Genomic DNA, 18,378 nt, shown 5'->3' on the forward strand with positions numbered 1-18,378 from the left:
TCGAATTACTCGCAAAATGGTAAGAATAAATAATCCAGCGTATACATTTATACGACTACTAAGATAGTACAACGTTGTTGCAAATGACTCCTAACGTCAATGGCAACCATCCTCCATAGAAAAATAAAGCCTCAAAACACATTCACCAAAAAATCAAATTAAAAAAAAAAATCCAAAAATACGAAGGATCCATATGCGCAGCTCGCAAAAGGTAGTTTTTAAAGTATTTACTCTACCGGTATAGAAATCAAGCTTTTGTAAGCAACAGCTGCAATATGTAATAACAAATTAACCAGACTGCGGACAAAAGTTACATGAAGAATTGTGTCAAATTTGTTTCTATTGACTTAGTCGATTATTTAAGATAATTTCTATTACAAATGCACAATGCTGCTCCAAAGCTGAGTTAAATCATTTTCTTCTTTGATGAAAAATTGAAAGTTACATTTTTTTTTTAATTGATCATATTTAATTCAATATATAACAATTAAGGATGTGGTCCTATAATATAAGACTTCGATGGTTCTATATCATTTACATTTAACGTTTTTTATTTGATATTTTGTTTTTACCATCAATGTTGAACCTTGTTGAATGTAAATGATATGATATGTAGGTGAAAGAGGAGCTCGGACATATGAAAATAATTCTTAGGCCTAACCTGACTAGATCATGTCAGTGTCTCTTTTATAACTAATGACTTCATAATTATACGTAGTATCATATGTAATAATAAATTTTGAAAGTGATATTTCAAGCTATAATTTTTTTGAATTGAGTTGTGTTTTTTTTTGTTTTTTTTTTTAAATAATAACTATTTTACATTTTTTCTTAACAAATTCACCTTCAAATAGATTCAAATGATAATTATAACCCATAATGTTCAGTAGTTTAGGCAATTATGTAAGTTGTATAATGTTCAAAGAGAGTTTTCATTTGTAAGACATAATACATATCTCCTACAGAGATTTGATATCTCAAAACTTGAAGACCTAGTTCAAAGAGAGTTTTCATTTGTAAGACATAATACATATCTCCTACAGAGATTTGATATCTCAAAACTTGAAGACCTAGTTCAAAGAGAGTTTTCATTTGTAAGACATAATACATATCTCCTACAGAGATTTGATATCTCAAAACTTGAAGACCTAGTTAATTCACTATAATCAATGCCTTGAAGATGGCATGCTGTCTGAAAGAACGATATTATATAATACTAATACTTATATAATCAGTAAACGATCAATGGGTGCAATAATGTTTTGGTTGGCATAAATTGAAAAGTATCCTTACAGATATGTTTTGCCTTTTGTAAAAATCAAGTTAATAATTAAAATTTGATATTATTTAATTTGTACAATAGACAATAACAAAAAAGAACTTTGAAGCGTTTGACTGTTAAATAGAACATTAAATTTCTTTTTATTTGCAAACAACCTTTTTTAATATATAAAAGAAATAAAAAATAGTAAATCTTTTGTTACCTCTTTTACAAAAAGAAAATCATTGTTCAACAGCAAATATACTGATAATCTTTGTTTTTACATAAAAAAAAAATCAAAACAAAATATTACACGCTATATTTAATGTAAAAAGTGATCTTACATCTGTGTTATACTTTGTTATATAACATTTATCTTCATCCTAGAGTTTGACACACAAAATAGATTTCCTTTTTTCTATGGTTATTTTTCTTTTTTCTAGTGCTATTTTGTAGAATGCTTTATATAGATAAAAGAAAATCATCAAAAATAAAGAAAAAACGGAACGCAAAGGAAATTTGAAACGGAAAGTCCCTCATCAAATGGCAAAATCAAAAGCCCAAACACACCAAACAACCGTTATATTTCTGACTTGGTAAAGTCGTTTCCCTATGCAGAAAATGATGGCTTGAAAGAACTGGTTGGATATGCGCTTGCTTAAATGAAATATCACGTTTCACTCAGCGCTTGTTTGAATGAAGTATCATATTTCACTCAGCGCTTGTTTGAATGAAGTATGATATTTCACTCAGCGCTTGTTTGAATGAAGTATCATATTTCACTCGGCACTTGTTTGAATGAAGTATCATATTTCACTCAGCGCGTTATGTTAGATTTATTTCAAAATGAAAAAGTATAGGAACGGATTAAATGATTTGTTAGATTTAGTAAATATAGAGATGTAATTGAAAGTGATTCCACATTCAAATGTGCAGGATGAAATTGTTTACAAAGCAAACATATATACATACTAGATTTAACATTGAATTTCTCATTTTTATTGTTTCACATTTTGTCATGCAAAGGCCTTTTATAGTTTACTAAACGGTAATGGGTTTGCTCATTATAACAGGCCGTTGTGCGTTCTATAGTTGTTTGCACCCTTGCACTTTTACAAGTTACTAAACGGTAATAGATTTGCTCATTATCATAGGCCATCTTTTGCCCTTTTAGTTGTTTGCATCCTTGCTTCTTTGTCGTTGATAGCTAATTTTCTTTATGACAATCATAGATATCTCCTTCATGCATGTTATCGATGAAGGATATCTTTTATGCGTAAAATGTATTGATACTTATATTTACTGTTTTGTTTTAAACATTAGTCTTGTTAAGAACACAATTTTATGTGTAAATATATAATATTTTTTTTTTATCGTCCTGAATATGCATGAAATATTTGCCACTGGACGTAAAGAAACCAACAATTAATCAATATAATATTTTTTTATTGTGAACAGAAATCTATATCGTAGAGGTCTATGTTGTCATCTAAGAATCCGTTGGTAATTTTATCCTTTTCGCTAAAAAGTAAATAAAAGTCAGAATGGAAATGGGGTATGTGCTAAAGAGACACAAATCCGACAAAAGAACAGAAACCATCCAAAGACATATTAACGCAAGTGAACATACACTGAACGAATAAATTTGATCTATGAGTAGATATAGAAAGATGTGGTGTGAGTGCCAATGAGACAACTCTCCATCCAAATAACAATTTTAAAAAAGTAGGAATGTTTCCCCCCAAAAAAGAAGAATAAAATACTTTAAATTCATGAATAGCATTTTTATGACATATAATGTAGCTTTTTTAAAAACTAAACAACTGTTTAATTAAATAACCTTGCGAGAGATTTTTGTTTCACTCACTAGACAGTTAGTTTCTGCAGTCAAATATGTAAGATATAAGTCACAATTTGTAAAAGTAAACCATTATAGTTCATCGTACGGTCTCCAACAGGGAGCAATGGCTCACACCAAACAGCAAGCTATAGAGGACAATAAAAAATTACTCTAGTGTGAAACCAACGGTCTAATCTACTAGTATGTAAAAAACGAAAAACACTTATGAACCACATCAAAAACATTCAGTTTGTGACTTAGGACATGCGCAAACAAATGCAGCAGGTTCAAACGTGAAAAAGGTACCAACCTTCACTCTTACCTGAAACAAAAATGTAACATCACAACATAGAAAGGCACACTATAAAATACCAATTGATTGATTGATTGATTGTTGGTTGCTTAACGTCCAGTGGCAAATATTTCATGCATATTCAGGACGAAAATACCAATTGAAAAGGCTTAACTAAATCAAAAGTCATATTAATACACGTGAACATAAACTTCACAAATTTATTTGATATATGACACATTGTATATACAAAATCATTAAAATAAGGAAGGATATGCATTTTGAATATGATTTCTGACTGCATGCACGTTGTATTTGACCGATTAGCTGTTGCATGTTTAACGTTCAGTTTAAATAAAGTATTTTTTGCATATTCATGACCAGAAACTGTAAAAGATATGTTCTTTATGATATCCTGCAAAACCCAGATATCTAGAGCCCAACAACAGATACCTTCGTTATATTTTGCAAGAGTTTTTAAACGTGCAAAGCCCGTGACACTAATCCTAGTCATCCTACGGAAGTACAAAAATGTAACGAAATAAGTAGTCCCTATTTCGACCTAACGCGATAGCGCTTTTATACATCACAAACACAACATCAGATGTCAACATTATCAAACTTACGGTTTTACTGTTCGACATTGAAATCCATGGTTACCCATATTTCTGTAACAACCTGGGGGTTTGTTGGATTAGACATATAGAACCTATCAGACTACACGCGTTGTAATATGAGATGAGATGAGTATCTCGACGTCCCAAAAACAGATCACATTTGATTGAGTGATATAAACAACAAAACAGAAAGAAATAAAATCCATGATATTGTCTTCATTATATCATTATTATAACTATTGTTTGTGTGCATTTGAAGTGTACTCGAAATTGGACGTATTTCTTTTAAGTTGACACAAACTTATAGGATATGTTTAGGTTTCGGTTCAATTTAAAGGTTACTATGTCTAGGATAACGAGGTGAAGATAATATACTTGTTATTAAACATATAATAACTGTGCAAGTCATACTTGTTTTTAGTTTTAGATTTACGAAAAGTGATATAATCCGTTCAAATGATATGTCACTTAATATTGTTGAAGGCTATACCAATTATTTATTTACATCTTTCCTTTGGTCTATATATTATAGTAGTTGTATCACTGGCAATCACTTCAGATCTTCAGATCTTCGTATTGGTATATTGTATTATGTTCTCCTATGAAAATACAATCAACAGTTCAAAACCTTTGTCCATTCATTTAGTTTAACGAGTTTAAAAATTATCATGATTTCTCTCGCAAATTTCACTCTCAGTTATTTTCCTCTCCTTGAATACTTCGATCGCTTTTCCCATTATGAGTTCTGTTGCTCCGGAAGTTTTACATGTATACGGTTTATAAATAAAATAATGTGCATATATTGGATTTAAAATAACCTTCTTCATTACTTTAGTCACCAACCATTCAGTTTTGTTTTTGGGAAATGAGGTGAGAGCATGTTTATTTGACATGGTTCCAAAAAAGTTCAATCAGCTTTAGACACCCATATGCACATGTACACAATTATTTGACGCTCCCTAGTTTTCTAACCCCTAAAAAGCGTTAATCAAACTTAGCATGATTAATCCTCACTACTAAGAGCTTTGTTAGTTTTAAAGAAGAAAATATCACATTCAAAGTCATTGTTAAAAAAACTGTGCAATAAAATTGAGTTACTTTTGCTAAAAAAAGGTAAACCTGGCACAATAAAATTAACGGTACCAATTTTCTTGCACCAGATGCGCATTTCGTGCATGCGTGTGCCTATGTACAAACATTGTTTCGGGTGCATTCATTTACAATTTCTGCTACTTGATGATGTAACCTATGTTTTAAACTTTTTGGAATTATGGGTCCTCGATGCTCTTCAACTTTGTACTTGTTAAGCTTTATAACTATTTTGATATGAGCGTCCCTGATGAGTCTTATGTAGACGAAAGGCGCGTCTGACGTATTTTAAAAACTATAATCCTGGTACCTTTGATAACTGTTTACACCATTGGGTCGATGTCACTGCTGGCGGAGTTTCGTCCCCGAGGGTATCATAGGCCTCTACTAGTAGTCGGCACTGTGGTGTTGACATGAATATCAATTACATGTCGTTCTTGTTTTTTATAAATTTCCTGTAACAAAACTTTGAATTTTCCGTAAAACTAAGGATTTTCTTATCCCAGGAATAGATTACCTTAGCCGTATTGGGCGCAACTTTTTGGAATTGTGGGTCCTCAATGCTCTTGCACTTGTTAGGCTTTATAACTATTTTGATATGAGCGGCACTGATGAGTCTTATGTAGACGAAACATGCGTCTGGCGTATTAAATTATAATTCTGGTACCTTTAATAACTAATTAAATTAAAAAAATAAAGCCAACAGTATTTTACCGCTGTCTAGAAGTCAAATCGATTGAGAGAAAACAAATCCGGGTTACAAAATAAAACCGAGGGTAACTCATCAATTATCAGAGCTTTAAGAGTGGAAATCAACTATCATATTCCTTACTTGGTACAGTTTCCTTGTGTAGAAAATGGTTGTTTTAACCTGGTCTCATATCAGCCATGCACCGACATTTTACATTTAAGTCAGAGGCTTTTTTCTCTCACTCGATAAAACAAAGACGCACTCGTACCAACACGGACTGCTCTCGAAAACAAAACCATATAAAACGGAATAGTATTAGTATTTTCATGTCTTAATTGTTTACATTTTATTTCATATCCATTCGAAAAAACTTTGTCATACTATAAAGAAAGACCGATCAAAACACTCCAAACAAACAAAAAACAATCCGATCGGACACTAAACAAGTGTCTGTGTCGTTACTCGCAGTCTTAGACTTAGATACAAAAGTAATCGTCTAATCTGTGATTTTACCGATTATGTCCTAATTTCAATTTCTGATTGTGACATTTAGTTTGAAGGTGATTTGCATGGCGGATGATAGCAACAGTTTCTCAAATGATTTTTTTTTAGTTATTAAGATTAAGCCACGGATCGAACGATTTTTTGTCGTGGAATATCTATAAAATAGTTGTCGTGTAAAATGTCAAAAAAATATTCCGAGTGGTCACATCAGCTACGACATGACCACGATGGGTACGTATACACGTCAAAAATAAATTGTAATTGAACAGTCGTGGGCTTGTCGCAAGTCGGTCGTGCGACAGTTGTACGACAATCATGAGTTGTTTGGGGCTGTTTTTCAGGTTTTCGTGTCATGAGATGCACGTGTCACTGTCGTATTACTGTATTACAACTGTCATACAACTGCAGTCATGGGTCACTCGTGCGTTTGACTCCGGGGCTACTAGACCTTTTCAACAACTCTCGACACCGACTAATGCCAACTACAGTTTACAGGTAAAACGGAGGGGTCGTCCCAAAAACAAAAAAAAACGTCTGATCATCATTACGATACATAAATTCGGTTTGGTGGTTATAAATAGCTACAGAAGATATAAAAAAAATTATTCCATATTTATAAACTTTTAGTAGGGTTTTCTATAAGAATTGGATTTTGAATAAATAAGCATATTCACATGCAAAAAAAAGGATATTCACCGCGCAAAACGTCGCGTACTTTTTCGTGTACAATTTTGGTTAAAAAAACGTTTGATTTACAACTGCTTTTGGTAAATATTTTCTATTACATTCATTTCTTATGGAATATGGAATAAAACATTTACTATCTTTTGTTTCGGTAAATTTGTGGTTTTATTGACTTTTGAAAAACTGATCTTCACTGAGGCGAACGGCCGAAAACGGCCTCAGGGAAGATCAGTTTTTCAAAAGTCAATAAAACCACACATTTACCTCATCAAAAGACAGTAATTGTATAATATCTCTATCATTCAATATTCTTATTACATGTATTTACACGACATTTCACGTTGAATTGATTAAAACATTACTGCAATCATTCCACATCCTGATCAGCTTTCTCTTTAACTTTATGATTATGCCTCATGCCAATAAGAATAAATGTATAAATATTCATTATCACTGAACTAGTATATATTTGTTTAGGGGCCAGCTGAAGGACGCCTCCGGATGCGGGAATTTCTCGCTACATTGAAGACCTGTTGGTGACCTTCAGCTGTTGTTTTTTTCTATGGTCGGGTTGTTGTCTCTTTGACACATTCCCCAATTCCATTCTCAATTCTATTTGAAAAGTTTTTCTAAAAATTTTCTGAGAATTTCTGAAACATTATTACTGCACTGCCTGTCCGTCTGTTATAACTCTTGTAAACACGGTCGAGTTTTTTTTAAACCATCTAAACCTTACCTGATGTACATATTCAATTTTGGGAGGGGTAAAACATATTGATTTCAAAGGTTGAAGTTGGTGTATTTCCTTCTTGAATAAGGGGAAATGTATCAACATTTTATAAGCAGCGAATGGAATTTATAATTCAACATATTAGTTATTATAGAGCGTGTTCCGAAAAAAGTACATCATTGTAACAAGATGTCAAAATATAATATCAAACTTATAATAATTCACAATATTAGATACCTTTCACCAACTTTGTAAGTGTAACATGTAGTGGTTGTTTTTAAAAATTCAAAAGTACTTTCGATCTGTGCACATAAACGACCAATATAGATAACGTTTTTATCCAAATAGACCTAGGCGGAGGGTTATTGAGGGCAAACTTCTGAATTTGTTTGCCTCTCAATATAAAAACAGTTAAATCGTCCCCTTTAATCATTCTTGTATGCACTAAGATTTATGAAAGTCTTACGATAGTAGAACACTGCAAAGAAGATAATATTACTTTCAGTGTATATATTTAACATCGAAGATTTAAACAAAAAATAAAGTGCATTAAATAAAAGAATATGTCAAATGAAAAGAAATATATTAATGTTGATTCTAAACATATAGACTTCCTTTTGGTAAGTTTTAAAGATTTGTTTGAAAATATCAGAATTGAAATGTAATATCATTCACGTTTAGGACAAATACATCTTACGTTTTTTTTACCAAAATTATACACGTAAAAGCACGCGACGTTTTGCGCGGTGAATATCCTTTTTCCGCAGGTGAATATGCTTATTTATTCAAAATCCCATTTATATAGAAAACCCTACTAATATTTTATCAATATGGAATAATATACAATTACTGTCTTTTGGTGAGGTAAATGTGTGGTTTTATTGACTTTTGAAAAACTGATATTCACTGAGGCCAACGGCCGAAGTGAATATCAGTTTTTCAAAAGTCAATAAAACCACATATTTACCGAAACAAAAGACAGTAAATGTTTTATTCCTTATTCCGAGAGAAATTAATGTAATGGAAAATATTAACCAAAACCAATTGTACATCAAACGTTTTTTACCAAAATTATACACGTAAAAGCACGCGACGTTTTGCGCGGTGAATATCCTTTTTCCGCAGGTGAATATGCTTATTTATTCAAAATCCCATTCATATAGAAAAACCTACTAATATTTTATCAATATGGAATAAACTATAATATAGGCTTTTAGAGAGACAAATTTCAATGATATTGTGAAAACATTCATAAAGAAGTTATACTAATATATTTGAAACACATCATAAATGTGTTTGGTACCATAGAAATACAAAACAAACGTATAGCAAAAATACGGAACTACCAGGCAAATCCAAAAAGAGAAAGTCTGTAAATACTGAAAAAATCAAACGCTATCAATATTTTTGACTTGGCACCAGCATTTTCCGAACAGAGGGTTTAACCTGGTTTTCTAGCAAAACCTCCCACCTTTGTCACAGCTCTTTAAAGTTCCTTATTATTCATATAATGGGGTGAGTAACCCAAACAGACCACAGAAAACAGAAAACAGAGGTTAATGTAATAATAATTTGGATCCGGTGTTATATAGTCATTCTTCCCCCATGCCAGTTTTTCCCCCTAAGGAAAGACTAGCATGAGCCAATCTTCCCCCCGGGGAAATTTTGGATCATTGTCATTCTTCCCCTGCGGAAAGTTGACAATACGTATACATATAGTAACTGTTCCACCATGCCAATCTTTCCCCCATCATAGATTTCACTATGCTTATATAGAGTCTGGAAATTAAACCGAACAGTGTTAGAATTAGATTTATTCATAAATATACAAATTTGTTGTTCATTTACATTTACACAAATCTGTCTACAGGTTTATCAGTCTGTCTATGAGTCAACAAGTCTATCTTTCTGTTCAACAGTCTTTCTATGTGTCCCCTAGTCTTTTAACATTTTTAAATGACTGTCTATATGTCCGCATGCAAGGAAAAAACTACTGACTGACCAGAAGTGGTTAAAGTAATAGTATTTATTTGAATGATACCAAGGGTCCACGAAAGAGAACGGATGTGATCAGAATGTGCTTCGTGTGAATAAATATATAACATGTATATAGATATAGGAAGATGTGATATGAGTGACAATGAGACAACTCTCCATCCAAATAACAATTTATAAAAGTAAACCATAATAGGCCTTCAACACGGAGTCTTGGTTCACATCGAACAACAAGCTATAAAGGGCCCCAAAATCACTAGTGTAAAACCATTCAAACGGGAAAACCAAATGTCTAAGTTATATAAAAAAAAAAAACGAGAAACGAGAAACACGTATAAATTACATAAACAAACGACAACTACTGTTCATAAGATTTCTGACTTAGGACAGGTGCAAACATTTGCAGCGGGGTTAAACGTTTTAATGTTACAAAACTTTCTCCCTTTTTTCTGAAACAATAGTATAACATCACAACATAGAAAAACACATATATATACATATCAAATGTATATTCACACGATGAAGCTTTGGTAACTATAAGCTTAAAAAAGTAACTATCATTTAAAAAATCTTATCGTGACGTCGCTGACGTTATATTACTAGGCGGAAAATTTAGCTTAGCATGCTACTTACGGGGGAAAAATTGGCCTGATCCTAGTTTTCCCCTTATAACGCTGAGGGGGAAAAGTGGGATCATGCCAATATTTCCGGGGGGAAATATTGGATCGATCCAGTATTTCCCCCCGGAAATTTTGGCATGGGGGAAGAATGGCTATAGGACACCGGCAGCAAAAACTTTGTAAACATACATCACAAACATTCACTGCAACTGACTTAAAAATTCATAGAAACATACACATTAACACCTAATAACAGTGGACACTATAATATCATAACAATGATGTTTCAAATTTTTTTTTTCTCAAATATATATGCAAGTATGTTGCATGGAAAATGATGTAAAAAACTGTAAAAATATTGGTTAACATCTTAAAAGAAAAACGCACTGCTTTAAGAATTTAATCACCAGGGGCAATAAGGGAAAAGTAACACACAGACACAGATCTTTCTAAAAACAAAACACAAATGCAGTCATATTTGTACGTTAAGGTTTTAACTAGACATAACCGTTCTAAATAAAAGAATAACCGTCCTCTTTTCTTCGATTGTGAAACCCCCCGAAAGTGTACCTACCAATAACAACAAGATGGTTGCAACTAGTGGAGCAGGCTCTTCTTCTTTCGTAATTTCTAAATAAGATGTTTTTAGCTATCCGGAAGAACGACTTGCTGCCAAACAGGTTTTACGTAGAATACGTTCCAATTTCGTGGAATTAATTTGAAACTTCCTTGTTTAAATAGTAGACAGTTTTTACACATACAAATATATATCAATAAGATATGATTCTTATGAGCCCAAATTAAAAGCCTGTTTTGTTTATGTCTTAATTATGTAAATGAAGGTATTACGTAGGTCTATATTAGAATAATCATAGTCAATTTTAACAGTTAAATTAAATCTGTAATATCATTGAGATGATAAGATGAAAAAGAAAAGTTTTAAAACAGATTCACAATGACGGAATATATTTAAGTTCTATAAACAAAAGTAAATTTCTTTGCGCTCAGATTCCTTTTGCAAATAAAAGTGATCGTTGCATTTAAAGCAGATATAGATAGTACTTTAAAAAAGCTTATACTATTGTCATAATACTTATAAAAGTTAAAAAGGGTAATTTATTTTTCAGATAAAATGCAAATACAAGTATCTTTTTATGTAATGCTAGATAACATTGCATTTGAAATGGTATAATTAAATGTTTTAAAGAACCTATCGACATTTATATTCATGTTATTGAAAATTACCCCGGTATAGTACTGGTCTACTGAACAAGGAAGTACACAGTATGTAGTAACCTAACCATGCAAAAGACACTATCGTATACTTTAATAGTATTAAGTGTTTTATACTCTTGATTACTTGCTACCAAAATGAACGGGAGACCACAGAATAATTCACCAGACTTTGTTTCAGATTTTATGGTACATTTCTAATAAGGATTCAATTAATAAACGAGTTATTCAATTACTAATTATTTTTGTTTTATTTCTAAACACGTTGTTAACGTTATTATTCATTTTTCTCTCCACAGAATGAAATCGGAGACAGACCAACATCATACTCCAATGCGATCCAAAATGCATCACTTGACGTTTGTAACAAAATGGTCAACGGAAACCAAGTCTTCAGTCGCCCTAAGCCGGACGATGCATGCAGTGCTTATGCAGTATCAATAACACACCAACCTAACTCTATTGAGGATAACACAGAGTGTAATAAATATCATGAAATTAGACAATGTACGAGAGGTGCAAACAGTGACATGCATAGAAATTGTAGTACAACAAGCAATAGCAGTTTACTGTCGGGATCAAAACAGGACAAATGTCAAAACAAACGTTGTATTATTGCGATTATATGCGTGAATGTTACAATTGTTGTGATTGCGTTTTCTCTGATAATCATTCAATTTGTAATGTTAACTAAATTACAGGATGAGTTGGAGGCTGAGAAAACAGAAAGAAAAGACAAATCAAACACGTTATGTTTACCTTGCAATGATTTAATTCTTGGTCCATTAGAACATGATAATGAAAATATTAAACTGCTAGACAGTAAAGAGGAGGATGGAATTCAAGTCTGTTGTGCTAAAGGATCTAATCAAACGTCGATTATAATGGATTTGGTAACTATACATTGAAATATTCTATTGAGAGCTGTTAATAAAAAGTTAAAATTTCAAAAAATTTCACTCACATGAAGATCCATATGAAACTTGCTATACAATACTCTTTCTTTTAATTCGAATTATGCATTTTTTATTTGATACATTAGATTTTTTTAAGTCGATTTATGAGAATGAAAACATGGGGAAACTATTGTTGCCTTACTTAACAGGAATACAGGATAATGACCATAGATTTATATAGTAAGATCTAATTATATAAATCCTTGATAACGGCACATACATCAAGTATACCTTATAGGTATAACATTATATATAAATGTCTTTTTATATTTTACTTTTCGTCTTTTGCAGTTATTTAAAAGAAGAGAAAAACTACACCACACACAAGGTAACTACTCAATGATTAGTATACAGATATTTAGGTTTGCTATACATTAGTTTCTTTTAATACTTATCAAGTTTTTTCCCGAATGGTTAAAATTGAGAATGGAAATGGGGAATGTGTCAAAAAGACAACAACCCGATTATAAAAAAAACAACAGCAGAAGGTCACGAACAGGTCTTCAATGTAGCGAGAAATTCCCGCACCCGGAGGGGTCCTTCAGCTGGCCCATAAATAAATATATACTAGTTGTCAAATATATACTAGTTGATTGCTTTTAATAATTAACGTGTGTTCTCAGATCTTTGTTCATTCTAGTCTGTTTAAATAACGATTCCTACAGTCTCCGCTACTGTGCCGTTTATACCTCAACGATATGCGATATGCCTGCTGATGTCATATAGAACAAAATACTCATTATCTTCTTTATTTCAAGACTGTTAAAGGGAAACACATACCACCGAAGTATCTAGTATAACAAGACATGTTTCCTCCCTTTTTAGCTCACCTGGCCCAAAGGGCCAAGTGAGGTTTTCCCATCAATTGGCGTCCGTCTTCCGTCGTCTGTCGTCCGGCGTCGTTAACTTTTACAAAAATCTTCTCCTCTGAAACTACTGGACCAAATTAAACCAAACTTGGCCACAATCATCATTTGGGTATCTAGTTTAAAAAATGTGTCCGATGACCCGGCCAACCATCCAAGATGGCAGCCATGGCTAAAAATAGAACATAGGGGTAAAATGCAGTTTTTGGCTTATAACTCAAAAACCAAAGCATTTAGAGCAAATCTGGTACGGGAGTAAAATTGTTTATCAGGTCAAGATCAACCTTCCCTGAAATTTTCAGATGAATCGGACAACCCGTTGTTGGGTTGCTGCCCCTAAATTAGTAATTTTAAGGAAATTTTGCTGTTTTTGGTTATTATCTTGAATATTATTATAGATAGAGATAAACTGTAAACAGCAATAATGTTCAGCAAAGTAAGACTTACAAATAAGCAACATGACCGAAATGGTCTGTTGACCCCTTTATGAGTTATTGCCCTTTATAGTAAATTTTTAACCATTTCTCGTAAATCTTAGTAATCGTTTACAAAAATCTTCTTCTCTGAAACTACTGGGTCAAAATAAACCAAACTTGGCCACAATCATCTTTGGGGTATGTAGATTGAAAAATGTGTCCCGTGACCCGGCCATCCATTCAAGATGGCCGCCATGGCTAAAAATAGAACATAGGGGGTAAAATGCAGTTTTTGGCTTAAAACATAAAAAACAAAGCATTTCGAGCAAATTTGGGGTAAAATTGTTTATCAGTTCACGATTTATCTGCTCTGAAATTTTCGAATGAATCAGACATCCCAATGTTGGGTTGCTGACCCTGAATTGTTAGTATTACGTAAATTTTGCTGTTTTTTGTTATTATCTTGAATATTATTATAGATAGAGATAAACTGTAAACAGCAATAATGTTCAGTAAAGTAAGATTTACAAATTAGTCAACATGACTGAAATGGTCAATTGACCCCCTAAGGAGTTATTGTCCTTTATAGTCAATTTTTAACAATTTTCATAAAATTTGTAAATTTTAACTAAAATTTTCCACTGAAACTACTTGGCCAAGTTCATTATAGATAGAGATAATTTTAAGCAGCAAGAATGTTCGGTAAAGTAAGATGTACAAACAAATCACCATCACCAAAACACAATTTTGTCATGAATCCATCCTCTTCCTTTGTTTAATATTCAGAAAGACCAAGGTGAGCGACACAGGCTCTTTAGAGCCTCTAGTTGTTTTATAGTGCATTTTAAATCTTTTCAAATCATTGATTTATTAAAGTGCAAGTTTTAATATTTATGTTTTTAGATATCATAGACTCAGAAACCAATAGTAAGAACAACTGTACCGGTGACACGGGTAGTAACCATGGACAAGATAATGGTAGAATAGCTGCTCATCTTTTGGCAGGAGTACAACCAATGCCAAATGGTTGGTATTTATGATATAGATTCAAAGATAACTTTATTCTGATGATACTGAAATCTCTTGAAAACTTGAAAAATTATTTTTTTTATCTAAATTACTTGTTTTTCTTTCAGGAGCACCCCCATATATAATACAAAACTGGGATGAATCTGGATCAACAGCATATTCAAGTGGGGTTCATGTGGAGAACAGTCGTATAATTGTAAACACTTCCGGTTTATATTTTGTATATAGTCAGATATTCTTCAGTAACCTTTACAAAGGGCAAACAACATCAAACACTTCACAAGCCTTGTACCACTACGTCTATCGATGGAACGTCTTTTATCCGAACGATGGAAACGAGTTGTTGCTGAAGAGTGTCCGGACACAGTGCTGGGCAGAAAACAGAGTGTACGGGGATTACACTAGTTATACTAGTGGTGTGTTTAAACTGAGCGCTGGTGATAACCTATATGTAAAGGCATCAAAACTTGATTTAATTTCAAGAGATCCTAAAGCATCATTTTTTGGCATTGCAAAGCTGTAATTCCATCCTTGATAATATGCTCTTATTAAATAAATCATATTAAAAATATATTTCACTAGAGGTATAAAACAACACGTAGTTTATATTATCGGATTTTAAAGTTCACAAAATACTTCAACTTACAATAAGTCTTAGATGACAAAAAGTAAGGACAAATTAAATTCCTGTCCAACATTTTAACATAAAATTGGTGTTAATGTAGTTCCTGCATGTTATTTTCTAGCAAGGAACTTATCTGTAAGCTCTATAGGTCTATAACTGTTGCATTATTGTAATTATCGATAAAAAGGCATTGTTCGATCATACATCACTGGTGAGTATAGGTACTGACAGGAATTGAATATCGAAAAAAAACGTGCTTTATTTTTTCTATTGTGCCAAAATAGTTGTAACTGTTGATTTTTAATAATTTGTTATAATTTTTTTGTTATTTGTTTTTTACTATATATATTTTGATAATTATAATATATTATGTAAGATTTGTCACTTTGTGTCATACAGTCTACATCTTTATGATGAAACTAATAATTGACAAAATATTTGGAATTATTATTAGATTTCATAGAAGTGAATAAAAATAAAAGAATATGTGTACATTATTTTAACCCCTATAAATAAAACCTAAAAAATCGTTTATCTTGGTATTATGTAAACTTGTATGAGGAGGCTGTGATTTAGTGGTTGTCTTTGCGTCATGCGTTTTTCGTTTATTATTTTGTACATAAATTAGCTGACTTTGTGGTATGGACTATGCTCACCTTTAAAGAGAAAAGTAAAATCACAAAAATACTGAACTCCGAGGAAACTTCAAAACGGAAAGCCCCTAAGCAAATGGCAAAATCAAATGATAAAACACATCAAACGAATGGACAACTGTTATATTCCGTACTTGGTACAGACATTTTCAAATGTAGAAATTGGTGGATTTAACCTGGTGTTATAGCGCTAAACCTTTCACTTGTATGACAAAGAAGCACAAAAATCATCTATCAAATGTAACAACCATATTTATTGCTTACTTATATATAGTTATCAAAGGTAACAGGATTATAATTGTATACGCCAGACGTGCGTTTCGTCTCCATAAGACTCATCAGTGACGCTCAGATCAAAATAGTTTTAAAGCCAAACAAGTACAAAGTTGGAGAGCATTGAGGACCCACAATTCCAAAATGTTGTGCAAAATATGACTAAGGTAATCTATTCCTGGGATAAGAAAATCCTTGAGTATTCGAAACATTTAAGGTGGTATGGGTGTCTTCCTCCATCTTGGATTGTAAAAAACAGAGAACCAAAGGTCCAGATTTTCTATCAAGTTAGCAGAATTTGACGCAGGAATGCAGATATTTAATGTGAATTTTCATTTAAAAGAACCAATTTATAAGAATATAACTTATAAATATTAATATTTTTGCAAATCTTGATTATTTTTTTGTTTTTTTGGGTTTTTTTTAAATAGGCATTTTACCCTTCCGGAGCACCTGAGATCACCCTAGTTTTTGGTGGGGTTCATGTTGTTAATTCTTTAGTTTTCTATGTTGTGTCATGTATACTATTGTTTTTCTGTTTGTCTTTTTCATTTTTAGCCATGGCGTTGTTAGTTTGTTTTAGATTTACGAGTTTGACTGTCCCTTTGGTATCTTTCGTCCCTCTTTTAAGGGGAGGTAACTCTTAAACAGAACATTTTCTGAAGGATTCTACATGGAATTTTCCTATTTTGTATTGTAGCCGGAAAAAACGTACGGTGACCCTATCTTTTCTTTTGATATTCTCAAAGCATTGTCTGAAAACTATCTTTTCCTTAAGTATTTAACAATACTATCATTTTGTTTAGTTTCTAATCACAAAATGGTGTTTTTTCCTGTACAATCCATACAAAATTTGTCATTTTGTCATGTCCTGTAGCTCGAAAATATGCGCGGTGACCTATCATTTTTATTATATTTTTCAACATATATCAATAGATACTACGTTTTGGCAAAGTATGAACAAATTCTATCATTTTTATTTTAGACTCCCATACCACCTTAATGTTATTTAATGATATTTCTGATCATATCTAATTTCAATAGGGATATCTTTGTGATGGAATATTAACCTCTGCACAAGGAAGTGCAATAACATTTGTATTGAAGATATTATCAATCTTTAAAATAAATTAAGTATATGTATTTTTAAACTTATATAACGACACGCGATAAAACGTATAATTATAAACCTGCCTGTTTTTTTGCTTGAGATTCAAAAGATAATTTAATTTTCTCTTATTTGTGTGGCAGTTTATTTTGCAATTGATAGGTTGAGAACAAACTTTTCAAAAAAAGAAATGATTTCACCTTCCAAATTATGAACTTTCTATTTTCATGAAACAACATTCGTGTTACTCTGTCTTACGTTTTCTAAGTTGTGTGTTTTAACTGTTGTTAAACAATTTTTTGTTTTTTTTAAGACATGCTGTTGTCAGTTTGTTTTGACTTATGAGTTTGAGCGTCCATTTTGGTATATTTCGCCTCTCTTCTTTTTATCTTTTTAGCTTTTATCGAATTACATTACACGGAGTGTAATACGAAACATGCGATAATTTGACTGGTTTATTCTGCACCATGAAACGATATTGTAAATTCCGTTGGCTATTCGTTTGGTCATTGATGATTTGTGAAAGTCAAAACGATCTACATTTCTTTCATGGCAAATGTATGATTTCATTCAACATATATAAAACACTCACACTTTTCACCAGAAATGTCTATTTGTTTCTAATTCATTTCATTCTAAAACGTAAAAGTTTCGTAATCTCGTATGGTAAAGTTTGTTTCTGTGTGTGTTAAATTTTAGTGTTGTGTTTCTTTTGTGGTTCTCCTCTTGTATTTGTTGTGTTTCTCTCAGTTTTGGTTTGTATCCCGGATTTTTTTTCTCTCATTCGATTTATGAATTTCGAACAACGGATACTACTGTTGCCTTTCTTTGACAACGGAACAGTATACATATAACACCATACTAATATGTGCGAAAGACCAGATCAATGATTTACC

General features: G+C 32.1%; 1 protein-coding gene across 2 annotated transcripts; it reads left to right on the forward strand.

Annotated features, from left to right (window-relative positions):
* Positions 1-11,541: 11,541 nt before the first annotated feature.
* Positions 11,542-15,934, forward strand: LOC139499914 (uncharacterized). Of its 2 annotated transcripts, none has more exons than XM_071288551.1 (5): positions 11,542-11,607; positions 11,856-12,449; positions 12,804-12,840; positions 14,698-14,820; positions 14,931-15,934. In XM_071288551.1, exons 2-5 carry the CDS (start codon positions 11,928-11,930, stop codon positions 15,344-15,346), a joined length of 1,098 nt encoding a protein of 365 aa, XP_071144652.1. In that variant the 5' UTR covers positions 11,542-11,607; positions 11,856-11,927; the 3' UTR covers positions 15,347-15,934. The 2 variants fall into 2 exon arrangements, with proteins under 2 accessions (XP_071144652.1, XP_071144651.1); XM_071288550.1 differs by having other exon boundaries at positions 11,578-11,745.
* Positions 15,935-18,378: the final 2,444 nt, after the last annotated feature.

This window comes from Mytilus edulis, chromosome 13 (assembly GCF_963676685.1).
Source record: "Mytilus edulis chromosome 13, xbMytEdul2.2, whole genome shotgun sequence".
Taxonomy (NCBI): Eukaryota; Metazoa; Mollusca; class Bivalvia; order Mytilida; family Mytilidae; genus Mytilus; species Mytilus edulis.